This window comes from Pollicipes pollicipes, unplaced genomic scaffold (genome assembly GCF_011947565.3).
Source record: "Pollicipes pollicipes isolate AB1234 unplaced genomic scaffold, Ppol_2.1 Scaffold_2555;HRSCAF=2994_pilon_pilon_pilon, whole genome shotgun sequence".
In the NCBI taxonomy this organism is placed as follows: Eukaryota; Metazoa; Arthropoda; class Thecostraca; order Pollicipedomorpha; family Pollicipedidae; genus Pollicipes; species Pollicipes pollicipes.
The window spans coordinates 36554213-36569035 of NW_023596136.1; the positions used below are offsets into that span (position 1 = coordinate 36554213).

Genomic DNA, 14823 nt, shown 5'->3' on the forward strand with positions numbered 1-14823 from the left:
GCTAAGTGCCCACTAAACCCATCTCGCCAGCTTGTAAAATCATAAAGCAAGTAAGTTTTGCCCATAAAAACTTTAGAAACGACAGTAGAGCCGAGAAACTGTCTGACTATTTCCCAGGTCACTCACATTCGTAGAGCATCTAACAACAACCGAGGATGCTACTAATACGCTAAGCAGCGTATTAGTAGCGGCGTATTAGTACAGCGTCTTCTGGTCATGCACTTGGATCGAACTGGTCGCTTTGCCGCATGTTTGCTACGCAACATGCAATGGGAAAGTTGTAGCTCGGACCAAAAAATGCGATTTTGCAATTTCGATCTCTTGGCATTGCGATACCACTCAGCCTGAATGACCAGTGATACCGTAACGCGAGTATCGTGAGCGGCATAAGTTTTGGGCCAGGGAACACCTACGCCCATGTTCTACAGCCACACACACCGTCCTGTACATATCAGTAAAACGACAGACATTTTCTTCAAGACGGTTCGGTGCTAGGTACGTCAGCCGAAGACCACGCTAGGCCGACAGCACTGTTGCTGACCATCGGGCGTTGGGTTCTGAGTCCCGCCGGACTCTGGCTCCGACTCATGACCTGGTGGGACTCCGAATCAGGTGATCTGTCCATTTTACCGATGAAAAGTACCTGACTTCTCCATTACAAAAAAACGATAACCCGGAATCACGCTCAGGTGGTTGGCCACCCGCAACCGTCTGGTAGCGGCGGGCTAAAAGCATCCCTCCTTGCCAGGAATCTCAGGATCTAGTTGTCAGATTGGAGGAAATTTAAACGGAAATCAATAGCGCTGCCAGGAACCGTCGAGTTATCATCTGTCACCAGACTAATGACGTCACAAGTCGCGCGAAATATCTCAAACTAATCTTCGAACAATTTCAGTGGCCCTGGTTCATGTAATAACACCCATTTGAGATTGGAACAGGCACCATAGTTATAAGCGCATTTTTGCACTTCTGAGTCATGACCACAGTGCTAAAAAAGATACAATACCAACGTCAGGTCACTTCAGGTCTTAGCAGGTCAAGGGCAGGTCGCCTCATCTGGCATGCTGTTTTTATTCTTACAGTTGGCACGGCACAAGTCATTATCTAGAAAATGGCTAATTACATCGATACATCCATCGCTGGCATAAAATGCACTTTGTTCGGCAGCTATAAGTTTAACTCACATGACACCTATGACGACTTGATGTAACCTCATTTTATGTGACAAATGATAACAGGCAGACAGTAGATCAGTCAATGAATGACGTCAAATCAGTCCATAACCCAGTAGCCAAACCTAACGCCACAGTTTCCCCAGAGCATGTCAAACTAATTGCTTGATACGTAGTGTAAATTTCTTGGAATTTGCTTGCGCTGCTTGAAAGCTAGTTCCAAAACCTCGGGGCGGGGGGGGGGGGGGGCTTCTCCTGTGTCACCGTTCATGGATCGATACGTTGCAACTAAATACTTTACGACTTGGCCACGGACTCAATCTCAAGTTAATCCAACCCTGAGTCTGAGTCAAGAGCCGTGCAACGAATGGTCTCGAACTCGGACTCACGTCAGGCGACAAGGGCGACTCGAGACCCGCACTCACACTCAAGACGCCCAGACTTGGACTCGCGCACGGATCCCCTGAATCAAACCCAGGCCTGTTCGCCATGCCGCCCTGCTCTCCTCGAGACTCCTGGTCCCCCGCGCGGCCACCCCACCACTTACCATGGCCCTCTGATCCCCGGCGCCAGGCGCGATTACGCTCTGCGCTCGGCTGAAGCGCGCCTCGGGCCGAGCCAGCTGCGGCCGGGGCTGGCGCGGCAGGCTGCACGTCAGCGCCCCTGGCGGCGGGTCGTCGAACCTGTGCGGCGGCGGCGGAAACCGGCCCGGCCGCAGCCGCTCCAGCATGTGCTTCTCCTCGGGATCGAGCCGGTCGACCGTCGCGGTGCAGGGCACGCTCCGCCGCCCGCCCCGCCCTGGAGCAGGGGGCGGGTCTGAGCGGAAGGACCGCCGACGCGGGGCGGGCACGCCGACCCCGACGTCGATATGTCCGCGCACGTGCTGCACGCGCGTTGGCCGATATCGAAGCAGAGCTGCTTGTTGGAGACACATTGGTCGAGCTGGTCAAGTGTCGAGCTGTCAGTGGCAGAACGCATTGCTTGAAGACTGACTACGCACACTACGTGGTGGGTGTGGAACGCTTTTTTGTCTGTGACGCGTGATGAGACCGTGTGGCAGTTCGGTGACCGTTGTGGCCGTTCTGTGTGATACGATGATTTGCATGCGCTTTGTGTCACTGTGAAAAACGCCCATTTTGGAGAGACAATCATTGCACGTTTGATGCCTGTTCACGCATGGCAGACTGACTGCATAATCCGCTGCACGTTCTGCAGTCGTCAGTTGTTGCGGACTGAAGGTATCACACAGTACGCCCGGAAAACTGTAAAGCGCGACTTAAAAGAACCTCTCAAAAGTGGTATCCCTAGTCCACAACAGCCTAAGTCTGCAAAATCCCCAGAAGTTTCCGCAGTCGTTAGGTGATGTGGAACGCAGGAGTACCACTTAAAAGCCCCGTCTGCGCGCGCTTTGCGGGCCTGCGGGCTTAAATGCGGCACCTCTAGTCCGCAACAGCTGACGACTGCAGAATCTGCAGCGGATTCTACAGCCCGTCCGCGAGGCGTGAGCGGGTGTGCAGTGCGGCTGCCGGCTACTCAGGGACCGCCTGGAGAGGCGTACCTGTGTTGGTGGGGCGGATCAGATCCGGACCATGGCGGTCATCCGCGCTCGCCGTTCCGTTCGAGTTGGTCATCGCGTGCGACAGCTCCTGCTGGCTCTCCTGCAAGAGCAGGCGGGTCAACCGACAGGCGAAAGCATTGGACGCACATCAAGATCGATGTTCTGAGCATGAGCTGCGTTTTAAAGCTGGTTAGCTCGCGGGCGATGGAAGACAAAACACGTCGATGTGAAGTTCTGGCTGAACAAGACTTGTAAGCGGGCACACAACGGACGGCAAACTTGCCCGAGACATGTTTTTGCAAAACCCCTGCCTGACTTCGCCCAGAGCAAGGAACTTCGACGCACTTCTTCAAAATTACCAACAATTAAGCTTGGTGGCTGAGGTCGGTGTGGCTATGGTTCTCAGAGAGGTACAAGTTAATTTCATTTACCGCCGCCTCTCGCGAGGGAAGCACAGCCGCATAGTTGCGTTGTCGGACAGCTTGCACAATTCGACATACAACTTGGGAGTAAATTTAGCGGCCAATTTCATATATTCGACACCTTCTACACCTCCGAAGAACCAAACGCGGCTGACAAGTATTTCAACACAGCTGCCTCGTGGGACCCGAGCTCCATTCCACAGTTGAACACCAGTTCAACAATGCTGTGTTGGATCACCTGCCAAAAGGGAGCCTGTGACCGGCCTACAAATGAGTCCAAAGTCTTGAATTCGTTTCCGACTGTACTAAGTTCTCCGAACATGTGAGCGCGGAGAATGCCTGGAATCCGCTGGCAACAAAGCCGGGTTTTGCGACTGTGCTAATCGGCTGTTTGCTATGCGATGTGTGATTGGAAAAGTAAGCGATCGCACCCATGCGCATCCCAAACTTCAAAATGTTACCGTCGTCTTAAGCAGCAGTCGAAAGGTGCCTGGTGCCACTGCCCACGATACGTTGCTGGGAACAGGACGGTCACATGACGTTACCATGTATTACCACTTTGGGAGCTGGGAATGTGCAGTTTAAGGCAACAGTCTTACCTTGATGGGAGGCGTTTTCCTACAGCGTCTGGTGGCAACGACCGCGGCGGTCACCAGTACAACGGCGACCGCAACACCGAACAGCAGAGCCAGCAGGCCCGCCGCAGGCAAGAGGGCGGACGGTGACACTGCCAGCCAGATCAGGTCAGGTCAGGTCAGGTCGTGCCACAACACCCAACAGGCGCACGGCAGATCATTGTCCATGAGATGGCCAGGTCAGGTGAAGTCACGTAGCTCTCATCCCAGAGAACCGCCATCGCTATGGTAACCCATGCGATGCCAGGGTGATGCCAGATGAGACCGAGCTCAGAACGACGTGTATTTGGGGATTAGCCATGAGCTTTAAGAGAGCACGTGCCTCCGTCCACGGCGGTCAGAATAACAAACGGCGATGAGGTCCAGTAACAGACGCCGAAGGCGTGATGATCTTATCTAACTCTTCAGCAGCCTGAAAACAAAATGACAGGGCCTTCACGGCGGACCCAGTAGAGAGTCGTTACGGTAAGCTTACTGAGCGCGGCCAGCTAGCTCCCAGCACCGCAGCTGCTGCGGCGGCGGCCCTGAGCGCGGGCACGTACGTGTGTCCGCGTCATGTTCGTCGTCTGACGGTAGAGTCTGCGCCAGGACTGTCGCCGCTGGACTGACGCCACGTGTGTTGAGCGCGTACACGTGTACGGTGTACGGCCGATCCGGAACGAGGCCTCGCACCACGAAACTGTCGGCCGACGTGAAAAGAGTCACGAGTTGGCGACACAAAACGAGCCCTTCAAAAGTGGGTGCCGTCAACTGTCAACTGTGTCAACTGTTCTCCATCAACCGCGATCAGCTGCGAGAAGGAAAGCATCTGTTTCATTATCTTGGCTTATTCTAGACTTGGGTGCCATTTATCTAACTCGATGAGCTGGACGACCGCAATATTAATTTCACCCGTCATTTGCCGTCCGGCCCTGAGCTCTCGCGGGGTGGGCGCCTTCCCTACCTTCACCGCGAACCCGGCGTCGTAGCCAAGACGTTATTCGAAAGCTGAGCAGGTTACGGGCGAGCGGTAAGGAGCATCACACATCTCACGTGAAACCGCATCGTAAACAGCGCGAACAGCACATCAAACAGCAGGAGGCGCACGCATTGACGTCCATGTAAGTGACTTTTAAGTGATCAAAGCAGGCGAACGATGTGAGATTAGTTGATTAGGCCCTTTCCGTCTTCCCAAATACGCGTGCCGTGTTAGTGAGGAGAGCATCCATGAATAACCATTGGAACACTAAATCACACACGTACAGTAACACATCACTGTTTAAGAACGTGCCGACTGCACGATTTTGCGAACCGTGAGCGTGGCGTGTGACGTGTGAATGTGCGGACGTATGGCATGTGGACGTGTGACGTGTGAACGTGTGACCGGTGGACGTGTGACGTGTGGATGCGTGGACGTGTAAACTACAAACGTATGACGTATGGATGTGTGACGTGCGAACGTGTGACCTGCGGACGTGTGGATGTGTGAACTGTGGACGTGTGACTTGCGGATGTGTGAAATGCGACATGTGACGTGCGAACGTGTGACGTGTGGACGTGTGGATATGTGAACTGTGACGTGTGATATGTGAACGTGTGACCTGCGGACGTGTAACGTGTGAATATGTGACCTGCGTACGTGTGACGTGTGAACATGTGACCTGCGGACGTGTGACGTGTGCGCGTGTGTCGTGTGACCGTGTGGCATGTGACGTGTTGATGTGTGACGTGTCTAATCGATTCGAACGTATCAAGCATAGTCTACGTAAGCCTCACCGCGCTTTCCAGAGCACTAGACGCGGCGTAACAGCGAATTAGACGAAACTGGGCGTCGCCTGTCAAACTGTATTAAGGCCCTCAGTGATAGGGCCGGCGGATGCGGTGGACAGGGTACCCATGACAATTTCTACTTTCCAGTGTCTGCGGAATGGATCGCGCCAACCTTTTGATGCTGTTTGGGTCTCACCCTACATCGATTTTAGAAGTAAGACGCTGTCATCATGGCATCAGATCACACTCGCTGGCCACCAGCACGGCACAAACCCCCGCTTGCTGGTCACTAACACGGCGTGGTCCTGTGTCGCCTGACCAGACTACTGGCGGGCTCTCACGGGCGCGGGTTTTCAAAAGGGTTCCGTGAAGCAGCCTCGCTAGTTGCTCATGAGGCATGTCCATTGAGACATTCGACGGGTACTCATTAGACCGGTGTTGGGTCACCAACGCTGTCGTGGCCCAGCCCGACCCAAGCCCAGCAGCACTCTGTCCCCACGGTCGTTCCGCTGGGAGTCGCCCCTGTTCGGACGCCAAGCGGGTGGCACATTCCACTTCTGTCACGGCTCCACAGGCGCGCGTGCAATGCTTCGGCGCGGCCAAGAGACTTGCCCGGCGGAACGACAGACTCAGCTCTTCGGCGGTGGCACACCTGTGGTTTGGCTCGAAATAATTGGAAACGACGCCTCCCAGCTCTCCGAACCCCCACACTGATAACGAACGTGCGTGTCCTGCCAAACAGAGCGATATTGATTGGGCGCGCGCCGCGGAGTCCAGAGCGATTGGTCGGTCAGCCGGAAACAATATGACCGCGCCCGGGTGGGGTGTCACGCCTTCACCCCCCCCCCCCTTCACCCCCCCCCGCTGGGCGGAGGTGGATATTTCTGAAAATCAGCCTGTGATGCAACAGGGTTGTCTGGCAGTTCTTGCAACGCAGTGGCCTAGACAGGAGTCGTGTTAAAATTCAATGAAAGCGGAGGGTAGCTCTGCGCTCAAGAATATAGACGAGACCTTCGACTAACGCTGCTGGGTGACATGCATTCACACGAGTCTTACTAAGATTTGAAGTCGAGACGTGTCGCGTCGTGTTAACTCTGGTGGGCTATCGAACTGACAGGCAAACCTTGCCGCCGGATTCGGCTCATTGAAAGTCAGTCTAAAATCACTCTGTGAGCATGCAGCCAATGTTGCCGGAGAGTCGTGCGGAAACTCTGGTTTGCTCCACATGATCCTTTAAATAACCTCTGATTGAAGTACTTGGAACGACGTAGTTCAGTGTATCATACTCGCCGAGCAGATAAATATCGGATGATGGTGAATGAAAGACTCGCCATTTTAAAATGTAGGAGGGCCACTAAGCAATACAGACACTCGCTATTTCTACCCTCAAGTCTTGGAACGCGCAAACTTGTTCTGGCGTAGTTGGCTGAAACGTCCCAATCGGTTATTTCTTTATTTGTGCGCCCGGCACTTCTTGGCACAGTTTAAAAGACGCCCGGACAAAAGCCTGGCAGGAATTTATAACCTGAGACCGCGCGCTGGCCTTGGACCGCCGTACCGACCTGTCACTGATGCACAGGCCTGGAACTGATGGACTGACCTGGAACTGAAGGACTGACCTGGAACTGATGGCTAACCTGGGACTGATGGAGCTCACAGCGATGACCTGATGGTGGCGATCTGACGCGACGAATGCCTCCAGACGGAACGTCTGCCTCAGGCCCCCGTCGAAACCCTGCACGCACTGCACGTGCAGACTTTCAGACGAGCGATTCGTGACGTCACACGAGGAGGGCGTTTCCGGGACGTCTGCCACACAGAGGGGCGGAGAGACAGAATGGCATGTTAGGTGGCAGACACGGGCAGAAGCCATCGACAAACGAACAAAGTAGCTTTTCATTGGGAGTGCCCCAGTTGTTCTCGCCTTCTAAAAACATTTCAGAACGCACAGGCGGCGAATCACAGCTCGACCAAGCAACACCTCTGAGTTCAAATTCAAGAGGCGTCTGTAGCCTGCCATCAGGGTCCAGTGAGTCGGCTCCGTCATCACCCACCTGCCTGGGATATATCGTATCGGCACGGTTCCAGCTGCTCGCCCAGCGCGTTTGTCGCCCAGCAGAGCAGGGCACCATGGCTGAGGTCGGACTGGAGGTAGTAGCTCAGGACATCGGCGTTTATCATGTGGTCGCTGTGGTTCAGGGGGGTGGTGGTACCTGAGGAAGGGGAGATCCGTGCCATGTGTTAGTGCAGAGACATGTTTTGTGTCGCATGCTTGATTTCGTGCAAACAAAAACACGCATCTCATATTGCACAAACCTTGCTTCGGCTAGACAAATAACTGACAAAAAAAACGGCTGTGTATTATCTTCGTCGTCAACCCCGCACTTTCACATTATTTGCATTCCAGCAAGATTTAGATAACGATGTGGCATGTGAATGTCTCGGTTGCAAAGAACCAGCACACAAACAATTACCGTGGATTGTGTGCATCCGTTTTAAGGGGAAAATGTTTCGCATCTGTATGGGGTTTTGAACTGCTACACGCCCGCAAAAATGCACGGAAATGTCGGCGAGACTATTGAAGGGTCGCCCAGGCACCCATGACGTCTTAATAAGGCCATTCAAATTTTGTCACTCCGTTGGCCGGGCGGCGATCAAATCTAAGAACAATGTCATTGCCGAGTCGTTCATATTTGGCGTTCGTGAGCACAATTTCCAGATATAACAGCTGTCAGCTGGCTCTCAAGCAATGTTGTGGAAGGTACGATGACGTGGTGACGTACGATCAAGCAATGACGTATTAAGGAGCATATTTATCAGACAAAAAACAGTGTTGTCTGGGGCAGCCTTTATCTAAAAGTATACCAATAGTTTCGAACGAGATTATGCCATTATATATGATGCATTCTTCAATACGTTCAAATGTGAGATATTCCCTTTAAAGGAAATAAAATAAGAGACAATCTATGCATCAAGCAAATCACCGTTAACACGCGCCCGGCTGGTGGTTGAATGCAAAGCGCTCGTATGGAATTTGGGGTTTGTGGCAAATTGGCCCCTAATATATGAAATGTGAGTACACGCAAAATTCGCCGAGTAGGTAGGACTCCATGTGACCTTGTTGGTGTTTTTTTTTCTCTACGTTATGATCTTCGGGTCAACATAGGTGTAACAAGGTCAAGCCCTGAATCATTTCCGGAAGTCATGTTAGGTCAGTGACGTTCCTTGACTTTCAAAATTACACATCAGGCATATGTTCATGCGCTTTTGATCAATAAATTTGGGAAAAAACTCATGCACCATCCCATACAATGATGTTTTCGGTCTAAAAAGTGTTATAGTTTGATATCGATCCCACCTTAATGGCTAATCAATGGTCAACAAACTTAGTTGTAGTCCTGATTTGAATTGTATAATAGCCGCAAGCAAGATCAAAGTTCTGAAACTCTTCTGTTCCATAAGTTTGAAAACTGCCCTAAGAATTGCCTTCACTGGCAATTATGACCCGAATTTGACCAATACAAGGGCGATGAGCTTGAATTTTCACAGCTCTGTAGCTATCTTCAGTTTTGAACTGCACGAACAGCTATTAAAGGCTATGCGGCCCTTAAATAAGGGTGTCAAATTGAGTCCATCCTGGGCTCATGTTAACACGCGCCCACGTAGTAGGTGGAATACCGCGCCCCGAAAAATTGGTTGGGGGGGGGGGCAACTTGATCTTCGCCTGAGCACTCGTTAAGTGATGCGTGTAACTTTAGAGGGGTCGATAAATTGGAAAACGTCAAAAGTATGCAGTTTGAACGCCAAAATTGAAAAAGACAATTTGTTTTGAAAATTGGGGAGCCTGTTTGGGAAAATTGGGAGCCTCCCCCCCCCACACATACATACGTCTTTGCTGCAGAATGTAAGAAGCTGGTCCCCTGTTAGGCATCGAAAATTTGGTGGACCTATCTTGCGTGGTTGCAAGCTTATTCTCGAAACTCGGAGCCCTTCTTTTCTTTTCCCCTTCGTATCGGCAAGATGACCACGGGTTAAGACAGCCGTGTATATTACCTTTGGACCGGATTTCATATTTATGGCCTCTCAACATGTCACATTAGCGACCTATGAGCTCGTTTTAAGCGGTCTGCCTGCCGAAAGCCACGAAACCCCGCTTTGCGATGCACTCTTGACGCCGCCACTACCACTTTTGTTGCGTATCGGGGTGTTCATTGTGCAAAGTGGTCACAATGAGCATCAATAACACCTCGACATTTGTAAATTGCAGCCGGTGCATCTTTGAGCCTGCCCATAAATAGTGTTAGTGGGGCCTCTCCGCATCACAAATGCCTACCATCAACACACACGCGGATAGTGCATTAGATATCCACCAAGGTTGGCGGCATGCTCTGACTTTAGTCCGTTTCACTGTGCGGGCACATGACAAGCCACGCAGAGGGCGCGTACGCGAACTCCGCACCTCATCACCTCATCTGACCATCGCTGACAAGTCAAGCATAACAAGTAGCCGAAAGTGGCCTGCGTAGAGCTTGCAGAGGTCATGCCGAACCATCCTGTCATTGGTTAGTTTTTACCTGGCGCGTGCACGTCGGGTGTGGAATCGGGAAGGTTTGTTCTGAATCAAGCCCATACGACACGCTAGTAAATGTGCGAAGTCCACCGCACCACCGGTGAGAGTCATGCACACGTCTCCTCCCCGTAGGTGACCCCGTACAGCCAGCCGCGGCGTACCCTGACCCTGACCCCGCGCGTGGGCCGCTGGCCGCTCACCGGCGCTGACGAGGCTCCAGCGGAAGCGAGTGGGCTGCGGGTGACCGCTGACCCCGCAGGTCACGTTCAGCGTCGCCCAGCGCGCCGTCTCGAGCGGCCGGCGCCGCGGCGGCCGGCAGACCGGCCGGTCTGGAACGCGCGCCGCCGCCATGAGAGGGCGTCGGCGCCGGGCTGAAGGGCGGCTGACGCTGATGAGATCGGCACCAGGACGCGGACACAGACGGCCACTGGGTTGTTCGGTAATTGAGTCAGATTGCGCTCAAGTTCGCTTCACAAGTGGTGATCACGCTGCCGGGGCTGGCGTCGGTCACACATCAGGTGACAGCTGAGGAGAAGACTCGCGCGGAAGAAGACGAAGGTGACTGGTGCAGGACGCGAGAGTGAGGACGCGCCGGCGTTATGTTAGGATAGGGAGTGGCGGCTGTCGAAAGTGGGTGTTGAAGGATAAGGAGGCTCCTGCGCTCTACTTGGCGCGTACGCAGTGTGCACACCACTGCTATATGAATGCTCAACTATGTCCATAGGTCTACGTCTGCGGTTTGGTTAATGATCCCGCGCAGCCATTATGCGGCGTATCCCGTGTACAAAATCGCTACAGGTCCAGCAAATATTGTAAGAATAGCATATTCGTAAAAAGAAGGTATGCATACCAGACGGCCGCACGCCCTCCGAGTGGCTTACACTTCCAGAGAAGTCCCGCCAACACATCTGAATTACGGTAGCCCGCATGACATAAGATCTGGCTTATGAGATCATCAACTTCAAGCACGACATCTAATGCTTGCGAAAAAAGCTTGCTGTTGCTCGCATGCCTCCAACTAAACACTTATGTTATCATTTTACGGCATTGAGTAGCGATGTAGATGAAGCTAAACCATCTGCTGCCTAGCCCGCATGGTCATTCAGAGACAAGAACAAATGTTTCTCGTGATTTCATGACATGCTCAATTCTGTCATATGACGATGTTTTGTTGGTTACCATTCAAATGATATCTTGCTGAAAAAAAGACAGAAGTAGTAGCCCAATTCCCTGCAGAATAACCAGAAGAATGAAAAGATCGATGTGTTGATATTTCGGCTACATTACTGATATTCATTTCGATAAAGACATATAGCCGAAATATCAATACATCTATCTGGACATTCTCCGAGATATTCTACGAGGAATAAGGCTATTGCCTTCTTTCTTCTTTTTATGACGTGATATTTATCATTTATCTAAATCGGTTGCATTATTTCACCTACATGTTCACATTCAGTTAAGAAAAGGTGGAAGCAAATTCATGTCACATGTAGATATATCTAAAAAAGGCTTTACTGTTCGCGCCAGTTACGCCTGGCCCCAAGGCAATCTAGCCAAGCGCGAGAGGACTGACGGCTGACGCCTGGGAAATTGGCACCCACATTGAGCATCCGAGCACTCCGTACATTTACACCCAGCCTTCGAATACTTGGCGCTCACGGCGTACCCGTGAATAACCTGAGGCCCTTCAGCCGTGCCTAGTGTTCCAGTCGCACAGTTCATCCTCTGACTCTCATGCCTGACGTTGACCCTACTCGGAGCACTCACGGTGAACCTGGAGACTGATGGCGTTGCTCGTGACGGAGCCCTGTCTGTTGGTGGCCGAGCACGAGTAGATGCCTCCGCCCCGCACCTCCAGAGGACGCAGCAGGAGCGTGTCGTTTCTGACGAACACTCCCACCTCCGTGTCGTTTCTGACGAACACTCCCACCGCCGACCGCCGCCGCACCGCCGCCCCCTGGGGCACCGACGGCTGGAGTCAAGCGCGCTCCGGGACAAACGACGCGCAAGAAGTTCGGCAAGCTCATTAGGGGCAGAGGTCAACGGGAAGCAGAGTGCCACGCAGCTGTGGAGCGCCGCATCAGAAGCCTGCACAGCGAACTTACCGAGCGCCTGGACTGATCCGAAGCACTATTTACCGGGCACACGGCGACGGAGTTCACTCCATACAGTTGACTTAATTCAAAGAGGTGTCTTGCAACGTGTAATTCTTGACATGGTTTCCACTGAGAGTGCTTTAACACACAACTTATGGGGGGGGGGGGGAGGACTACCGTCTTTTCTATCTTAGCGGCCAATGAACAATTACGTGGCGCAATGGGTAGCTCCAGCACTTTTATCAAGCCCTTTTAAATTGTGTTCAATTAAGGGTAATAAACGACGCTGTAGGTCAGGTTATAGCAGTTGGCTGGCTCCGATAACACAAATATTGTACTGGAAACCAGAAACGCGGCAGTGTCCAGCGCGGTAGTGCAGCATTAACCTGTGCCCGGCTGGGGACCTGCAACGACCGCGCCCGGCCGGGGGAGGCGGTTGATTTCCTCCCCCCCCCCCCCCCCCCCCCCCCCCGAACAGGATGTCCACCTTTCAGACGCCGTACGAAAAAAGAAAGATGCCGCGGTGAGTGCCTGATCAACTCATGAATGCACACCAAATATCTGACCTTCACACCAAATATTTGACCTTTGGTCAAAACACGCGTTGACACGTCAAGATGGATATCAAGGGCACAGAAGTAAGCGTCAGGACCGTGGGGAGTCCATTCCTACCACTTTTGTTACCCCACAAGAGTCAGCTCAGGTCAGGTCATCGTTCAAAATTGGTTTACCAGGAGCCTACAAGAGCGATGCGGCCTTATGTTCTTTCACAATGTGCTTACAAGTTTATTTTATTAAATGTAGCCGTGGGACAAAGGTATCCAAGAAACAAAAATTGGCCTTGCGCTACACTAAGTTAACTAAATAACTAGACTCAGTTAAATGCAAGCCGGATGTAAGTGATCAGAATTATGTTTTTCTGTGGTCAGAAATAGTATGTTGCACATCTACACGCATTCAAGATAGCATGGCATTTATACCTTATGCATAGTCTCTTAGACCTTTGGCAATGTATTTGTAATGCACTGAGAACAGGCACGTTGGTACATGCAATTATCCGCCATCTTGTTCAAAAACACGAGGTGGTAACACGTGTCGCACTCTCATCTAGCCCTCCGCTGTAGACAGCATAGGTAATTGGCCTGAGATGACCTCATACGACATTCCATTTTCTCACGCGACCTATTGTGACCTCAATATGCATTAGAATGGCATAATAACATGTTGTCAGTGGAACATTCGAATTGTGCGCCCAAACTAACCACTCAGAACTGCCAATTTTAAGCTAATGATATGTTTCGCAGGAGACACCCGTAGAGGTAGGTAATAACCTAGGTTAAAGGCAGGTGCTTTGTGGTCACACAATGGTTGTCCATGTGAGTAAGTACTCTTTTCTTTACGTACAACACCAAAAGATCAGAGGGAAGGGTGTCCAACCAGCGACCCGGGCGAGTGTCACGTAATTAAACCTGGGCACCAGAGAAACTTGCATAACTTAGCTTCTAATTGTTATAACTGATAGCATCTTCCATACTTCGCCTTAGTAGCGCAAATGTCAGGTCGATCAAGTGTAGAAATTTCCGTATGGGTCAGAACTGCAACGACCTTGACCTGACATAACATTTTGACCCGACAGTATCGCCTAACGCCTGGATAACTTCAAGTGACAAAAGAAGTGTTAACAGCGTTGTATGTTGGACCATCATTTCATTTATTGGCACAGCCTTTCACTTATTCAATGCGATCTCTAAGATATTTATTTAAAGATAGCTGACTCTGATGCTGTCTTCCGATTTGACTGTTGTACACGAGGCAGCCGAACCGAAGAGAAAGCAAGTCCCCAAGTGACCGGAGTGTCAACTTGTGACTGCTGGTAGGTACCAGTAGGTTCTGCGGTGATATAGGAACACATTTGACGCTACTTCGGTGGGTCGACTTCAATCCTAGCAGCTGTTGAGTGACTGTTAGGGAAGATTTAATCATTATAATTGGTACCAACCTCACTTGGTTCCATATTAAGGCTACACGGTGGATCATGGTCCAAAAGTGGTCAGACGATTTTTAAGGTGATTCAAAGGCGTTTCAAGTCACTTGTGCCCTCATCGGTGTGGTGACAGAGGTCGAGTTGAAGACTTCTAAAAAGTCTAACAACCAGAATGCACATGCTCTAATCCATTTACCAGATGCTGAAACGACGTGGAAAAAGCATGTCGCACCATGAAACAAGGGGTCACCAAAGGAACGAAACTCTACATGCACCGAAACATCTCAAAGGCATATTAATCATATACAAATCTGTCCTAAATTACTGCCGTGAAGAGTACATGCTACTACGATAGGCTTCAGTGGACCAAATGAAAAATTGCATTTTCAGACCTATTTTCAGGGAGGGCCTGGTATGAAACGTAATTCGCAGACTATGCCAAACCGCCGTACCGTTCACCTATCTGTGAACAATCTGCCAATCTTAAAACAATCTTACAAATCTGGCAATACTGTCTGCAAGTTACCTTGGTACGGGCACTGCCCCTTGCCCCCATCTCGAACAGCGCAATAACACGCGCGCAAGGAAGCAAGTAACACTTGTGCAAACATCACCAAGATTTCTTTCCACGGCG

At 51.4% G+C, this 14823-nt stretch overlaps 1 protein-coding gene across 1 annotated transcript in view; it reads right to left on the reverse strand.

Annotated features, from left to right (window-relative positions):
- The window catches only part of LOC119100839 (nephrin-like), a 56839-nt gene that overhangs the window by 14357 nt on the left and 27659 nt on the right, over positions 1–14823 (reverse strand). Inside the window, exons 8-14 of the mRNA XM_037224003.1 lie at positions 11877–12066; positions 7591–7749; positions 7174–7345; positions 4330–4466; positions 3752–3879; positions 2731–2830; positions 1881–1970 (exon numbers count right to left, since the gene is read on the reverse strand). Coding sequence (XP_037079898.1) covers positions 1881–1970; positions 2731–2830; positions 3752–3879; positions 4330–4466; positions 7174–7345; positions 7591–7749; positions 11877–12066 — 976 coding nt within the window. The remainder of the gene's footprint in view (positions 1–1880; positions 1971–2730; positions 2831–3751; positions 3880–4329; positions 4467–7173; positions 7346–7590; positions 7750–11876; positions 12067–14823) is intronic.